Source organism: Macrosteles quadrilineatus, unplaced genomic scaffold (genome assembly GCF_028750875.1).
Source record: "Macrosteles quadrilineatus isolate MER2022 unplaced genomic scaffold, UCM_ALF_1.0 Scaffold_8__2_contigs__length_117827958, whole genome shotgun sequence".
Lineage (NCBI taxonomy): Eukaryota > Metazoa > Arthropoda > Insecta > Hemiptera > Cicadellidae > Macrosteles > Macrosteles quadrilineatus.
This window is the reverse complement of record NW_026542601.1, coordinates 44,886,336-44,902,371: the sequence shown is the minus strand read 5'-3', so window position 1 is coordinate 44,902,371 and position 16,036 is coordinate 44,886,336. Positions and strand designations below refer to the sequence as shown.

The following is a 16,036-nucleotide window of genomic DNA, read 5'->3' as shown; positions in this document are numbered from 1 at the left end:
GCGGTGGCAGGTGTTTGGTGTATGACATGGCAGACTAAGGCAGGACAAGGAGTAAGAAAAGTCTGTACATTGCAGGGCTCGGCTTACAGCGCCCCACAGAAACCTGGCGAAACTACGCAGGAACCATATGTAAAGTATCAGACCTAAAGTTTTTCTTAAGGTTAAGAACCCGTCACACTTGCTTGCAAAAGGGTTGAAAAGTGTGGGGTTGGAACAACAGTTTGTGTAGACTTAAAAATTGTAAAAAATAAAAAAAACATTCACATTCATAACTCACATTGTCGGATTTCTTATATCAGTTATTTTTCTCTTGCGTGTTATAAAATAAGCTTTTTGCTGTACTATTTGCTGAATGTTTTACCATGGTCGTACTTTCTGACACAATCCCCATAAATTGTGAAGTTTTGGACATTGTGAAGTTTTAATGTTCATAGGATCTCTAAAGGGATTTTAATAAACTCATTATAGTCTCTAAACTTATTACTAAATGGTGTGGTGTAATCTGTATAACAAAAAATAGCTGAAAAATAATAGACATCCCATCGATTAGAACCTGTTGTAACCAGTTTTTTCTCAACAAGAAACATACAGTAAACTCACTTTTTATGCAAAGCCATAATAATAATCTCAAATCAATTGGAAAAATAGTTTGCCATCGGGTAATGTGTCAAGGCGATGACAGTAATGAAAATAGTGTTAAAACAACTGTCCTAGATTTATTTGAACCTAAATAGCTTTTAAATTCCAATCATGGATTACCGAAAAAATAGCTATCCAAAACAGCCTCGCGCCATTTATTGGGTTAATCAGGGATTTACTGTGAATGAACAGTGTTTTACTATTTGAACAGTATCACTTTCTGTAGTGTTCTAATTTTTACTCTAATATTGGTTACAACTTAACTCGAGAATGGAATGTCTACTTGTCGTGATTGGTTATGTGCATGTTAGTTTCTAACTGTTTGCTGTTGAAAAAGTAAACCTTGCCAGACTAGTAGTTTAGTTTAAATTTGTTTTCCGAATTGAATTGTGTAAATACATGATTGAACTCTTGTTTGTGTACAAATTAATCAATATTATACTTTGTAGTTGGTATGAATAAGGTGCTTCTCTTGCTTTATTAGCTTTATCACTCGTTATCAATCTAGTTTATCATGTAACCGTAAAACTTTTTCAGGTCTCAGGAAGTCATAATGGTTAAAATTTGTAATACAAGTTATGGCCTACTATGTCTAATGTTTACATGTTTTTTGAATGATGTTTTATACCGTTTGTGTATAGGCCTATGAAGATAGCCAATGGTAGTTAAGTCCCTGCTTAGTATCCAGTGACATGTTTAAATTTTCCTGGGTCTTTGTATTCAATTGTATGGTGGGATAACAGACTCAACTAAGTTAATTAAGTCCATCCTGTTAAGTCTCACAATATCACAACCAACTTTAAATAGCCTCCCCATTTTGCTGTCATTTATAATTTGTAATAGATTATCGCTTATTCATGTCTCTTCACTATATTTATTTCATCTATGAATTAAATTACAACTAGTTACTATGTCAAGATCTAAATTTCACTGTTCTTCTGCTTACATGTTAACAAAAATCAAGTGTTACAAGTCTTGTAAGTTTGTCATAGTTAAGGTATGCATAAGGCTGGTCTTCATCACTGGTTTGGTTTCAGAACATAATGAAAGACAAGTGGATGAATATGGGTTATGAGGAAGACGAATTAAAACCTTACGTTGAACCTGATTCTGACTTCAAGGATCTTAAAAGGATAGGTGAGTTTGTCTTGTCTTATTATTGTTAGAAACTTGTCACTGATAACATTAGAGCAAAAGTAAATGGAATTTAATTCACATTCACAAACGCAAAAGACAATGATAATTTTATGCATAAGCAACGATAAGTAGATATATTTTCAAACTGAGTTCAGGTCTTTTAACTATACAGTAGAATTTCAATAGTTCCACACTCTAGATCGACACTCAATATTTCGACACTGTGTTAATCGTCACTCCTATATTTCGACACAGTCTGTGGTGACGGCCAAAGAAGGGTTCGTTGAGGTGCGTGACCATCCATCACATAGGTGGGTCGAGTCAGTTCGCTTGAGACTTTAAGGGGGAATTACAATTCACTTTGGTTTTCATTCAAAATCTTAGTGTTTATCGTTAGTGTTACCCATTGGGGAAGGAATTAATGCGCTACCTGCAGGACCCTCGGGCAGCAATTAATTTTACCGAATTTGTAAACTTTTACTCTATGAGTTATAGAAATAAACCTTAGAGGATAAATTAATAATTCTTTTACCAATTTTTTTTTACAATAAAATTGTCTACAAAAAAGTGGTCATTTCATAATCAAAGTGTAAAATAAAAAAATAAAATTATAAAAATCATAAACAATAAAAATTGTTAAACAATTTTAAAATAAACTTGATTTACAAATCCCAAGATCAATCCAGACACCAAATGACACTATTATTGTAAAGTTCAAAAGTTACTTTTTAAGTAATTACGTAGAAAAAAATTTTTGTTTTACCTTAAACGCAGCTGATTATGGGTGAAATCAGATTTCCTTGGCAACACAAACTTGTTTGTTATTCAGAAAAATAAATGAGTAAATAATATGTAAAACAAGAAAGAAGATATTTATAAACATTAAAAGGCCTAAAATGTTAATTGAGTTTTTTTCATAAGAATTCGTACATCTAGGCCTACAATGAATGTTTGATATTGCTTGAGTTATAGACTCAAAGTCGTCTTCAATATTGTCATCATCAATATAATTTTAATTACTTAAAGAATTACATAAAAGTCATGGAGTTCGTCACATCACTGGAACGGAGATCATAACTTATTTTGAACATCTCACTACGCACGCACAGCAAACAAACAACAAAACCATAACATAGGTTAAAAAATTTTGCCATTTGCAAACTCACGATAGCTGTTTCAGTTCAGTCGGAGAGAAACAACATAATTATAACGATAAAAATACATCGCTAAACGGCCGTCTCATATAGTCACCACGAAGCCCTGAATTAGCGAACAGTTAGTATAAGTAAGCAAAGTATTGAGAATCGGAATCGGCCCATCCCTTTTAAAAATGGCAGAAACAAGCAAAAAGTGTTTAGTTACAATGTAAATTAAATTAGACGATCTTGTGTTTTAAATACTCCAGGTGTTTGACTTGACTTGACTTAAAAAAAAATCTATGAGGATAAATGTAGCGAACAGCTTCAGAATGTCAGATGAAGAAATCGAAGAGGTGGACAGATTTACATATCTGGGAAGTGTCTAACTATCAAAGTTCTACTATATTTTTGTTTGTAGTTCTAAAACTATCATTTGGTAAATTAGTTACAATAAAAAGAGTATGGACCTGACTTTGTTAATACTTCAAAGTCACTGTAAGATGAGCCAAGCTCTGTTGTTATTTGTTGATCTCTTTCTGGTCATTTGTTCGCTAAACTGAAAGAACGAGTATTCTTGAGTGTGGTAGATTGCGTGAAAATATAATAATAATATCTATGGTTCTTACCGTCAACGCAATCAGGGGTAATATTCCACTACGGGCGTTTCAGAGATGACTCCATCGTCAGGTGCGTAGTGGTACACTAAACTATAGTCTTGTCACATTTAACACAAACTTTCTTCATTTGCATTGCGTCAGGGGTTGAATAAATAATACTAGTGATGGGTGGATCCAAGAAAATGTCGGTACCGGATCCGGATCTTCGGATCTTCGGATCCGGATCCAGATACACACTGTCATAAGGGCGGGTAAAAAAAAAACGTAATTAACAGAATGCCAATTTAAATCATACTTTTATTATTTTTTATCACGTAGCTTCGGGTAAGATTAAAATACTAACGGGATATTTTTGAGACAAAATTATTGGCCGTTAGCTTATCATCCAGGTACAAAGCTAAAAACTAGAGGTGTGAAGATATCCGAAAAATCGGGTCGGATTCAGTTCGGAAAGATACATGCCATTGCCATATATGTTATTTATTTGTATCAAGAGACAAACACTGAAACATGGCCTTGCCATATAAGTTATTTGCATCAAAAGACAAACACTGAGTCATAACCTTGCCATACAAGTTATTTGCATCAAGAGACAAATACTGAGTCATGGCCTTGCCATATAAGTTATTTGCTTCAAAAGACAAACACTGAGTCATGGCCTTGCCATATAAGTTATTTGCATCAAAAGACAAACACTGAGACATGGCCTTGCCATATAAGTTATTTGCATCCAGAGACAAACGCTGAGACATGGCCTTGCCATATAAGTTATTTGCATCAAGAGGCAAACACTGAGACATGGCCTTGCCATACAAGTTGTTTGCATCAAGAGGCAAACACTGAGACATGGCCTTGCCATACAAGTTGTTTGCATCAAGAGACAAACACTCGGGGAAAAAACGGTCTTGTACATGGATACAGACAGCTTTGTGTTAGTAAAAAAATCTGGAAAAAATCGGGGTTGTACAGTGATACAGACAGATTTGTGTTAGTAATCAAATCGGTGTTGTACAGTGATACAGACAGCTTTGTGTTGGTAAAAACCCGGGGTTGCACAGTGATACAGACAGCTTTTTGTCTTAGTAAAAAATCGGGGTTGTACAGTGATACAGACAGCTTTGTGCTTGTAAAAACATTCGGGGTTGTACAGTGATACAGACAGCTTTTTGTGTTAGTAAAAAATCGGGGTTGTAGAGTGATACAGACAGCTTTGTGCTAGTAAAAACATTCGGGGTTGTACAGTGATACAGACAGCTTTTTGTGTTAGTAAAAAATCGGTGTTGTACACTGACACAGACAGCTTTTGTGTTGGTAAAAAATCGGGGTTGTACAGTGATACAGACAGCTTTTTGTGTTAGTAAAAAATCGGGGTTGTACAGTGATACAGACAGCTTTGTGTTAGTAAAAAAATCGGTGTTGTACAGTGATACAGACAGCTTTGTGCTAGGAAAAAATCGAGAAAAAATTTGAAAAAATCGGATCCATCAAAACCGGATCCAGCCCAAGATCCGGAATTTGTTGGATCCGATCCGGTGCCGGTTCTAGCTCGGATTCGGCGGATCCGGTAGTCCGATATCCGGATCCGACCATCACTAAATAATACACATATAAGCACAGGACGGACACACGAAAACACGAATACACGAAAACATGAATACACAAAAACATTTAGAGCGTGTGCACGGCTTGAAAACTGACGACCGACCAAATATAGTTTAGTGTACCACTACGCACCTGACGACGGTGTCATCTCCGAAACGGCCGTAGTTTAATATTACCCCTGATTGCATTGACGGTATGAACCATAGATATTATTGTTATGAAAGAACGAGTTTTTGGAGATTTATTAGACCAGTAAAATTCATCAGAATTCAGCCACTTGTCTGTGAAGGTAAACGTTTGCATTGGAGGAAAAATACATAAGATATTATTATCCAGCTTTGTTACTCTATATATTTCTGAACCTTTTCTGTTCTTGCAAATTCACGATGTACTTTGTTCATTAGCAAATTTTTTTCTTACATTAAAACTTTTTATTTAATCTGAGTGCCCAGAGTTATTTGTAGTAATTACAGGTTGTCCTGTTGTAGAAGCCCTAGTTGGAATGGGTTACAGTAGAACAGAAATTGAGGACAGCTTAGCGCAAGCTAAGTATGATGATGTCTTTGCAACGTACCTGCTACTCGGACGAAAGTCTACCGATGTAAGTAAACGTGTTAATGTTTTTATTGTTATTTTATTAATTTATTTAAAAAAATAATCTTTGCTCACATGAAATCTTGGTCTGGATCAGATAAGAGTGGTTCAAAGAGTTGGAAAGAACATGGATCCTTTAGATCCTATAGAATGAACCCCATAGAACATGGATCCTTTAGATCCTATAGAATGAATCCCATAGAACATGGATCATTATCCTGGACTATTAACATAGCTCCTATAATACAAAGCCGCGGCGAGACTCAATTGGCAATGTCGCAGCTATACCGAAACAGCTTTTGTACCAATTCATGTTGGAGCTTCTGGGCAATGTTTTATGTTTACACCTTTCATCATTAATACTGTTGGTACCATGGCAATAGGCTGGCTGGAGCAATGTTGCTACACACCAAAGCCGTGGCCTTGTGCTAAGTTATTACTCAACAATAAAACAATTCCAATCACCTAATCAGGGACAAATTTAAGTACTGAGGTACCAACAAATCATAGATCAGATATGATGCAAATATGCTAGGGGAAAGCAATGTTATGGGCAAAGATCGGTTTATTGTTTGACCAGGATCATTGGTCAAAAGAATAGTTCTTTATTTTGAATAGCAACAGGTAAATATGAGAACCCGAAGCCACTTTATAAACAAGTTATTCGCTCATCAGCTCCATCATATATATTATACAGGATGTCCCGGAACTCTCTGCTAAGATTTTAGAGCATTGTTCCTGAGTAAGAAAAACATATCTAAATAATTACCATAAAGGCAATTTATTTACAAATCGATTGACCCCTTATTTTTTAGATTGGACGAATATTAACTGAGATATGGCTTCTTTAGTGATACGTGACCGCTGGAGGTTAGTTGCAGTGCATGTAAAATGTTTGTAAAATCAACGGTTTTTGAGTTATTTAAGAAACAAAATTGTATTTTGTTTTATGAATTTGAAAATTTTGTTGGTAGCGTTGTCTAGTTGTCATAAATGTTTGTGCGAATTTTCAATCTTGTATGTTAAACTATTCTTTAGAAAAAAATTAATTTGTGAAAAAAACAAAATGGCGGCTGTATAAGTAATTAAGGACAATTTAAATATGATATATGATATGTTTCTTACTCAGCAACAATGCCCTAAAATTTTGGTAGAAAGTTCCGGGACACTCTGTATTTCCAATATTTTGGGTAGTTGAAATATGGAATCTTTATGCCTAATGTTTTATGGGTGACGTTACAGCCGGAGAGTGATGGGTCAAGGTCAGGAAGTTCACTGTCACTGAGGGGTATGACACCAGGCACAGGCACGCCAGCCACCACGACCAATGCTCAGTCTCCCAGCCATCGGGGTGTACACCGATCCATCAGTGCTACCAACGCCAAGCCTAGCCGTCGCGCCAGTAGCGGTGGAGAGACCCTGCGTGAGTCGACTACGCCGGCCAACGGGGGTGCGCACTTACCCTTCCCCCTCCCACCTCACACTGGCTGATGCAGAGATGGAATTGTGACGATGGGATCAATTTTTACTTAAGCCAAAAAAATTTACAGTACAATCTTGTTAAGTCAAATCAGACGGGACCACAGGCAATCTAATATAACAATATTTTTAAAGAGTAGAAATCAGTCAAAACTGAAACGTATACTTAAATTCCCTGTTTGGGCACGAGTGAACTCTGGAGATGAAGTCAGCATTTCCCCAAGTCGCTACTGTTTCTTTTAGCACACCGGGGCGTATTACAGCAAGCCTATACGGCTGAGAAATTCCAGATATATACGTAGATTTCCAAAAATAAAGCTACAAACTTACCGGTCAAAGAAAAACAAAATATTAACTTTAAAAAATTTCAGGAAATAAAATTAAATCTTACTCAGAAAATAAGTTTATTACAGTTTTCATTGCAATATGGAAAAGAAATTACAATAATATTCTTAATCAAAATTTTCAAAATATGATTGCAAATTATCACGTTGTTGAGCCTGTGGTCCAATCACTAGGTTTGTACCAATATTTGACAAAATTACCAATTTCAAGCCCCGTGGTCCCGCATTTTTTGTAATGAACCATTTAACACTATTCATTATAGTTTCAAATTCAATAATCCCATGAAAATAAAATTATTTTGAAAATACATTTTTTGACCAAACCGGGCCTACATAACGAGGTTTTACTGTACCAATTTTGGTCAATGTTCAAATTATGAAAGTAATTTTCTTTGTTTTAAACTGAATACACCACCTCAAGATTCCGCTCTGCATACGGCCGCCAACCACAGAATACCACAGTATTTTAAGTTAGCAATGTTCTTTTTTGGAGAGATAACAAAAACTCTATAAAGTTTTAAACAAAACTAGCTTACCCTTTTCTGAAACGGCAATGGTAAACTTCTAAATCTATTCTTCCTTCTGCTGGGCTTTTTACATCTTAAGCACATCTTGTGTTTACTCATTCTTGCTATTTTTAATTTAATTTAAACATAAAATAAATTTGGCTTATTATACTTTCACTTTACTTGAATACAAATTTGTTGCCAAAACATAAATTTAGTAAAAAAAATAAGTACACAACATAAGTAAAAAAAATGAAAACTTCAAATTTTAAAAACATGTTTTTTTTTACTAAAAATGTCTATATAGAAAGGTGTACTAGCTCAGTTTGACTAAAGACACAAACTCTTTCTCGGTGGTTCAAACCGGGCTGTGGTGAAAGGTTCCTGTTCCCTTCCTTTTATGAGCTTAGAATGAATGCTTCAGTAGATTTTGGCTTGATTAACACATACAATTGTCTTAACATTATTAGACTGACACCTTGGTTTTCTTTTCATTAACACTTTTCTTTTAATATTTAAATCTTTGTGAAGTTAAATTATCGTAGTAGTCAATAAATTTTAAAGAGGTAAGATATGAAATTTGTTTTAATACTTAAAGGCTTTTGTCAAAAGTTTTAAATTCTTAATTTTTTTGTGTCAGTCAGCCATTAATGGTATATTAATAATAAATTAAATATACTATACTTATAAAGTATGTGTAATCGGGCTTAAATCTTAATCAGCATTCAATTCTTACTTTTGTTCTATTTACGTCCCCATTTTATTTTGTCTTGTATTGCACCATACCGTTGAACGATCATTTACTCATAATGTTGAATGTCGTTTATTTTAATGTTTACCTAGATATTGTACCTCACTTGTGTTAATGATTTTTTTCTCAGTTGCCTCTTGTCTTGTTGATGTGTAGTCCTCCATTTTGTTACGGTAAAAAGTGTATAATGTTACACCATGTTGTAAAAAATTGCCATTTTCATAGTTGAATTTATTACAAATTTAAATTTACTGAACAAGACATGAACGAGGCATGTAAAACCCTAGCATGTCCATTGATCCTTTAGAGGAAAACTTAAAACTGACCGTAGCGTAGCATGACATTCTATATCCCTTGTAACGCAAATTATCTTGCACAAAAGTTGTATAAAGTTGTATAGGACTAGCGTTAATTTTATAAATATTATTTTTACTTTGCAACAAATTTCATTGGTTACAATCAAACATTTGGTGTTAAATGTTTGTCTGTGTACTCTATGTTATGTGTTTAAAACCGAAATTACTGAAATGGGGAAAGATTGGAATGTTGGAAAATTTGGGATTTGTTATATACTGATTCAAAAAATGTGTGTAAAGTAATAAACTTACAGAACCCGAAGCACTTGAAATTTGTTGGCTATAGTCATGCTTCCCCTAGATGCTTGTTGATATCTGATGTATATTTTTGTCTTGTGCATGTATTTGTTGACCTACTCCCGTCGTCCGTTGGTGTTTATTTTGCACAAGCAGAGCAGATTTTCCCTGCCTCCCCCATATGTTTTTGCACCAATTGTTTACCTTTTTTTGTGTAGTATAATCCTGAAATAATATTGTTTAAACATTTTTTCTTAGTTTATACAAACAGTTCTTCCCTCAAAAGGACGTCATCTTTATGTGATTATATTATTTATTTATTTTACTTATTGTTAAGTGATTCAAGTTAATTTGGAGTTGAAATTTGAGACGAACATTTTTTTCCGATGCAGTGATTTTTACAGAGAAAACAAGCAGTTAAGCTTGCAAAGGAAATTCAAAAGCATGGAATAGTGATGTGTTTTGTGATGATTCAGTGAAAACGGATGCTTGAGTGGTCTCAAGAATCCAAGAAATCTGTGCTATGAAGAAACTACATTCTCTTGACCCCAGTGTATGCTACTGTGCAGTGTGGTGATTTTTTAAATTTTGTGATAGTTACATGCTTATTATTGATTGAAATTACAAGTGAGACTGGTATGAAGTGATAACCAACATGGAATTCTATGATTAGTGTATTGTACTTTCATTCTAGCCTGAATGCCAGGACTTGATTATTTTTTGGTTTCAACAACATGGAAAACTTTCAGTATAACTAATGTATTATTGTCCTCATTTAAAAATAATCATGAAAAACTACAAAATCTAAGGAAAACTAACAGAAATCAATATTGTTTCAATTAATGAATAGTTTGTATTTATTAGCAAGATAGATAGTGAACTATTTTATTGGCCACTTTGGTTTATTTTGTATTTGTGTTAGGTGTTTGAAAGAATATGTTTATTTTATGTGCTGATGTCAGTTAAACCATGTCAGTCTATAATCATGTAAGTACTGTAGAAATACCTACACATATGTTGTTAAGATGCCTTTGTCCATACGGTTGTTTTGTGAATGTTTCCACATCTGAAGTAGGCAATATAAAAAATTAAGTTTTAATTTATTTTAAACTATGACAATCGATTGTAAGGGGGGCACGGCAAATTACTCTTCTTAGCTTATTATTTTTGAATTGTGCGAAACCAATGGAACGGGAGTAGGTTTTGTCAAACCCTTACTTATTTGTTTTATTTTGTTCAGTGCAAAATAGACGGCTGCTTAGCCTACTAGGTGAGTTATATTTATTTTGTTGATTTTTATTGATAATTCATTAATTTTAAACAAAAGTCAACTGAATTGAAAAAATATTAAGCATGACTTATTTTGCATTTACAGATTTTACATTAACTACAATAAAATAGTTTATAGATGTACTAACATTAACATGTGTTAAATCTAATTCTATGAATCAATTTAACCAATTTACTTATGCCAACCTTGGTACTGAAAAAAAATTCAATGTGAAAGTATTTTTTTATTTAAGATTTTCAACAGTCACGAATTCTCTGTTTCATAAAATTTTAAGTACGGTAGTAATTTATAAAATTAAAATTGCAGCAAACTCTTTATCAAGTAGAAGCTGCTTAATCATTTAGGGTGAGGCTTGTTTTAACTCTATTGCAATATTTTCTCACCACATCAATCGATCATTTTGGAATTTGATCTTTTCTAGGTTGAAATTTGCTTGTTTAAACACTCGTTTGGCTTGTTCGGCAGTTATCATCATATATTTTTCCTACAGTTACCTAACAAAGTACATGTTCTCTCACTGATTTGAGAAAGCAAAGTGGCCAATTCGCTCATCAGTGAGACAATGTTAACATTGTCCCACTCTAATTACTTTGTCTCACTCCAGATTTGCAACGTGAAGGCACAAAATAGTGAGCGCGTAACATGCAGACAATGTTGTATGCGGGCGAAATACGTTGGCAGCACTGGTTGTAAATCAGTTAGTCAGCTGATTTATTAATGCTACTTTCACATTAAATGCCATAAGTTCACTTCTGTATGTTATGTTTCTTTACCAATTTATTTGTTTTATGGTAACTGTAGGAAAAATATAATGTGCAACTCGAGTGCAAAGTGCAATTGCCTCACTCTAGAAACCATTCCTTGAGTAAGGATTTCTCTCGAGTAAGGCAATTGCTCACTTTGTTCACTAGTTACACAAATAACTATTGTATTTTGAGGAATTCTTGCATAGTCAGTCATGAATAGCACATTTCATACAGTTATGAATGCAACTAATTCCATATTGTGGTTTAGAATAGAAAGAACTAACACAATTCACAATGTTCACAGTAACTCAACCTATATCGACCTTAGATTTTGCTCAAATGTATACATCGTAGAACTGAATTGAACAGTTAATTTTACTTTCTAAATCTCACCTTATTGCTTAAAATCCTAGATTCATTGTATACATAAAAGTAGGTTAAGTCTTTTTATTTGAGGAATTCAGTCTTTTTCCCCGTTAGGTGATGTGATAACACAGATTTAAGAGTCGAAAGTTGTCCTCGTCTATTTTTTATATTTGTATTGTTTCAAACTCCCAAGAAGTTTTACTCCCAAGATGTCTTCTGTTTGGTGACCTGGTCAAATCACACTTGTCTTGTCTGCTTCACGCTTACCCCCACTCCTCCACTCACTAACCCTGGTGCATGATGGTAAAATTTCACCAATCCGACACTCGCTTCTTTCTAAATTGCTGCGGTTGTACTCAAAAAAATGTATCCAAATCAGTCATATTAGCATGCTTTGTTCATCTTTGGTATTTTAAGATTTCTTTCTCGCACAAACTAATGCGTCTGAAGAGTTTGCTGTGGAATTATTTAATTAGAATTTGATCAATATTTTGGTTGGTTAATTCTTGGTTATATTTTGCAGTGGCACAATTTTTGGTTGTGTCAATAAAAAATGAGAATTGTTATTTTTATTTTTTATCGTGCTACTTATCTATCTAGTCTGATGCCGCTAGGCTTATTAACAGTTGGTACTTTTTTTTATTAAAATTGCTTAATTTTAATTCTTAATATTCTTATCATTAACTTATCCCACTTAAAAATAATTTTCCTTTTTTAGATATACATGATTCAACTTAGGTTGTACTCACTTGTAAATCTGAACCATTTTTTTCTCGTAGCAATTAGCTTTTAAATGGTTCAATCCTTCTGTAGTATAAAACTATTCTAAAAACGTTGAGGATTCAAAAATAAATATATTTTTTTAACCCTTACTGGACAGGTTATATGAACCAGGATGGTCAAAATTTATGAAATGGAAGAAATCTATTTTAATTTCTTTGATGCATTTTTGATATCCTAAATAAACAATCACAAATTACTTTTTCAAACTTGAATATTTGTTTGCAATTGAGGCTGTTACCTGTCTGTGAATACAAACAAAAATTACAAATGTATCCACAACCCATCTTTCACAAATATAACACATGCCAATCACAAATTAAGACTGGTTACACGTTTATTTGACGAGATTTTATTGAAAAAAGGCCTACCTTGTATGGTAAATTTGAATAAGATTTTTGTCCTAGAAGAATATTTTCATAAACAAAATTACGTATTAAGTATTTTAAGAGTGGTATGCCACATAAGAGATCACAATACTTATGCAGAGTACAGGAAAATAGTGCCATAGCAGCGCGAACCGGCTGGTTCCTGTATAATCACCTGCCTGTCTACGGAATTGGTGGAAATATCTGCTTCTTGTCTTCAACATAACAAAATATTTTGTGGATATATCCGTCATGTCCAAGAAGGGTTAAAAACAATGATTTGTAATAGACAATAAACTGAGTATTCTCAATTATTTATATCACAAAACCTTTAATTCATTTCACTCTACAACCCTATGAGGTAAAGAATTTTTTTTTTGTGGATATAAATCTAATCAAGTTCCACCTCTAAAATGGTTTCAAATTTTTATCACCAAAAATAATTTTTGTACAACTACCATAATTCAACAATTTCCTTACCATGACATAGGTTATTGTACTAAGTTTGCTGACTATTATGTGTGTAAAGGCGGAGTACCAGCGGGCGGCACTGCCAACACGACCAACCACAATCACAGTAGCGGCGGCGGCAACAGCACCACCGCGACTGCCAGCAACTTCAAGCGGCAAAACACCGTGGACTCGGCTACCATCAAGGAGAATACTGCAAGAATCAACTCTCGGGCTCCGGCCAAGACTGCCAACCTACCTGTGCTTGACACAAGTAAGCCACTGTAGTTATAGAACACATTATTGAAGGTGTCCTTTGGATCAGTTACTGAAAGTCTAAATCCCGGAAGGTCTAATTAGACCTTCGGCACACATTTTGCAGTTAGTACTTGTTGCTGAGGGTCTAAACGGGCAGTATGCCGATGTTCTTAATCCTGGAAGGCCTAAAAGTACAGCCAATGCAGAAAACTCACCCACTGATACTGTTTTAGACCTTGCGAGATTTAGACCTTGGGCTAGCAACCTATATTTTGTAAATAAATCTTTATAAAATTAGAGTTGCTGAAGGTCTAAGTCCCGGAAGGTCTATAAATAAAATGAGAGTTGTTGAAGGTGTAAAAATGTGAGTCCCGGAAAGTCTAAAAATGTGGGCATTGCGTCGCAATGCTTAACTACGACCGTTTTTTTCAACTATCAGTTTCAGTCCAGTTGAAATTGAAAACCCGTGGAATGGAAAAGATTCACTTAACAGCTTTTTTTACTTACTTAATATCTAGCATTATTATTTTAATCAACAACACGAGTAACAGACCAATGTGGTTCAAGGAATGAGAGAAAACACGTACAATTAATTATAATGCTTTAAACATCACCTAAGCTGTTCAGACCAATTTATTTCTTGATCAGTATACTTGGAGTCCTCCAGCATTTGATCCATCGATGAGATAATTTTTTGTATGCTGGGATCTCCCTGTAAATCTAAAAAATCTACAGTTATGGTTTTTCATATTGGGGGCAACTCGGGTCTTTCAATCGTTGATGGTACAGGGGCAGCATATTAAGGTCAAAATCTCGCAAGGTCTAAATCAGTATCAGTGGATGAGTTATCTGCATTAACTGTACTTTCAGACCTTTCGGGATTTAGACCTTCGGCATACTGCCCGTTTAGACCCTCAGCAACAAGTACTAAACGCAAAATGTGTGCCAAAGGTCTAATTAGACCTTCCGGGATTTAGACCTTCAGCAACACTCCCTGTCCTTTAACTTAAAGTACTGCTTAAAGTACTGATCAGTTTAAAGTTTTATTGAGAGTTTAATCATGATGAAGTAATTTTTAGGGGTATTAGTGCCAATAATTGTAGAATAGTGTGTGGGAAAGATAAGGAAAGGGCTCCCAACAACACTTGAGTCACACTACTAGACGCCTCCAACAAAATTAATTGTGTAGATGACTGTACAAAATATGGAAAGTGACAGTGAAGGAAAGTAGGTTTCTTATGCACATGTGCTCACCACTCTAGACTCAATCTATAACTAGGAGTTGTGCTGTTATCTGATATATTTTCACTGTAAAGTGTTGTCCAAAGTGAACCTAGCAACGTTTTGACTCTAGTGTCTTTTCAATATTTCATTGCACTATACTCTGGTAAACGTCACAAGTAGCTTTGGTTACTACACGACTTAATTATCCTTTACACATGAGGCATCTCTTGAAAATTGCTCGGTAAGGTCCACCAGAATACCAAAGATTCCCTGATTTTGTACGTGGATTAAACACCCTGATGAGGCCTACAATGAGAAACAATTTATAGTATAAAAGTAAACCCAAGATATGAACCACAAAATTTGTATGTGTAGCGGGAACAGCAGATGGAGCTAGTCCTGGCAAGCCCAGAGTGACCAAATCCAACACTATGCAAGGCAACCGTATGTTTGCTCCATCCGCCTCCATGGGACGACGGTCAACCATCAGTTACGAGGCGAAGGCCAGCAGCAACGAGAAGACCAACACTACAGGGGAGACACCGAGGTGGGTGACCTTTCAAAACTTTCTGTTCTATCAATGAATCATCAGTTCTTGATACCGAGTGACTCAGATTCTATTTAGATTCAAGAATATTGCACCAAAATCTTAAATTTCTGACTTTACAAAACTTACAGACATCTTCTGAAATCGGCTCAACCATCCAAGATTCCTCTATAAAAAAGTGCGGAAATTATAAAAACCATCCTAAAAAATGGTGGGTTTTACCATAGACAAAAAGTATTAAATATAGACTGTCAGCCATGCTGCGGTTACCATAGGTCCTGGCGCACACCGCTGGAAGCGCCGAGTAGTTACGTAGCGCGTATACCGTAACTACATGGTGATCCCAGCAGTGTGCGCCAGAACCTATGGTAACCGTAGCACGGCTGACAGTCTATATTTCATCCATTTTGTTTATGGTTTTACTCAATATTTTACTCTGTCAACAAACCTTGAGGGACGAGATGGTCAAGTGGTCCTGGGTTCAATCCCTTCAATCACCAATTGATTTTATCTAGTCCTAGCCTGATGCAATTTAAATGTTAAACTATTCTGGGCTGGAGCCTATCCATCGTTCTAGGGTGTGTTGATGGGAGATGAGAGGAACT

At 34.9% G+C, this 16,036-nt stretch overlaps 1 protein-coding gene across 1 annotated transcript in view; it reads left to right on the top strand.

Annotated features, from left to right (window-relative positions):
- Positions 1-16,036, top strand: part of LOC129000743 (serine/threonine-protein kinase MARK2-like) — a 148,536-nt gene that overhangs the window by 113,319 nt on the left and 19,181 nt on the right. Inside the window, exons 10-16 of the mRNA XM_054427723.1 lie at positions 76-129; positions 1,677-1,776; positions 5,623-5,735; positions 6,971-7,178; positions 10,642-10,671; positions 13,482-13,676; positions 15,260-15,431. Coding sequence (XP_054283698.1) covers positions 76-129; positions 1,677-1,776; positions 5,623-5,735; positions 6,971-7,178; positions 10,642-10,671; positions 13,482-13,676; positions 15,260-15,431 — 872 coding nt within the window. The remainder of the gene's footprint in view (positions 1-75; positions 130-1,676; positions 1,777-5,622; positions 5,736-6,970; positions 7,179-10,641; positions 10,672-13,481; positions 13,677-15,259; positions 15,432-16,036) is intronic.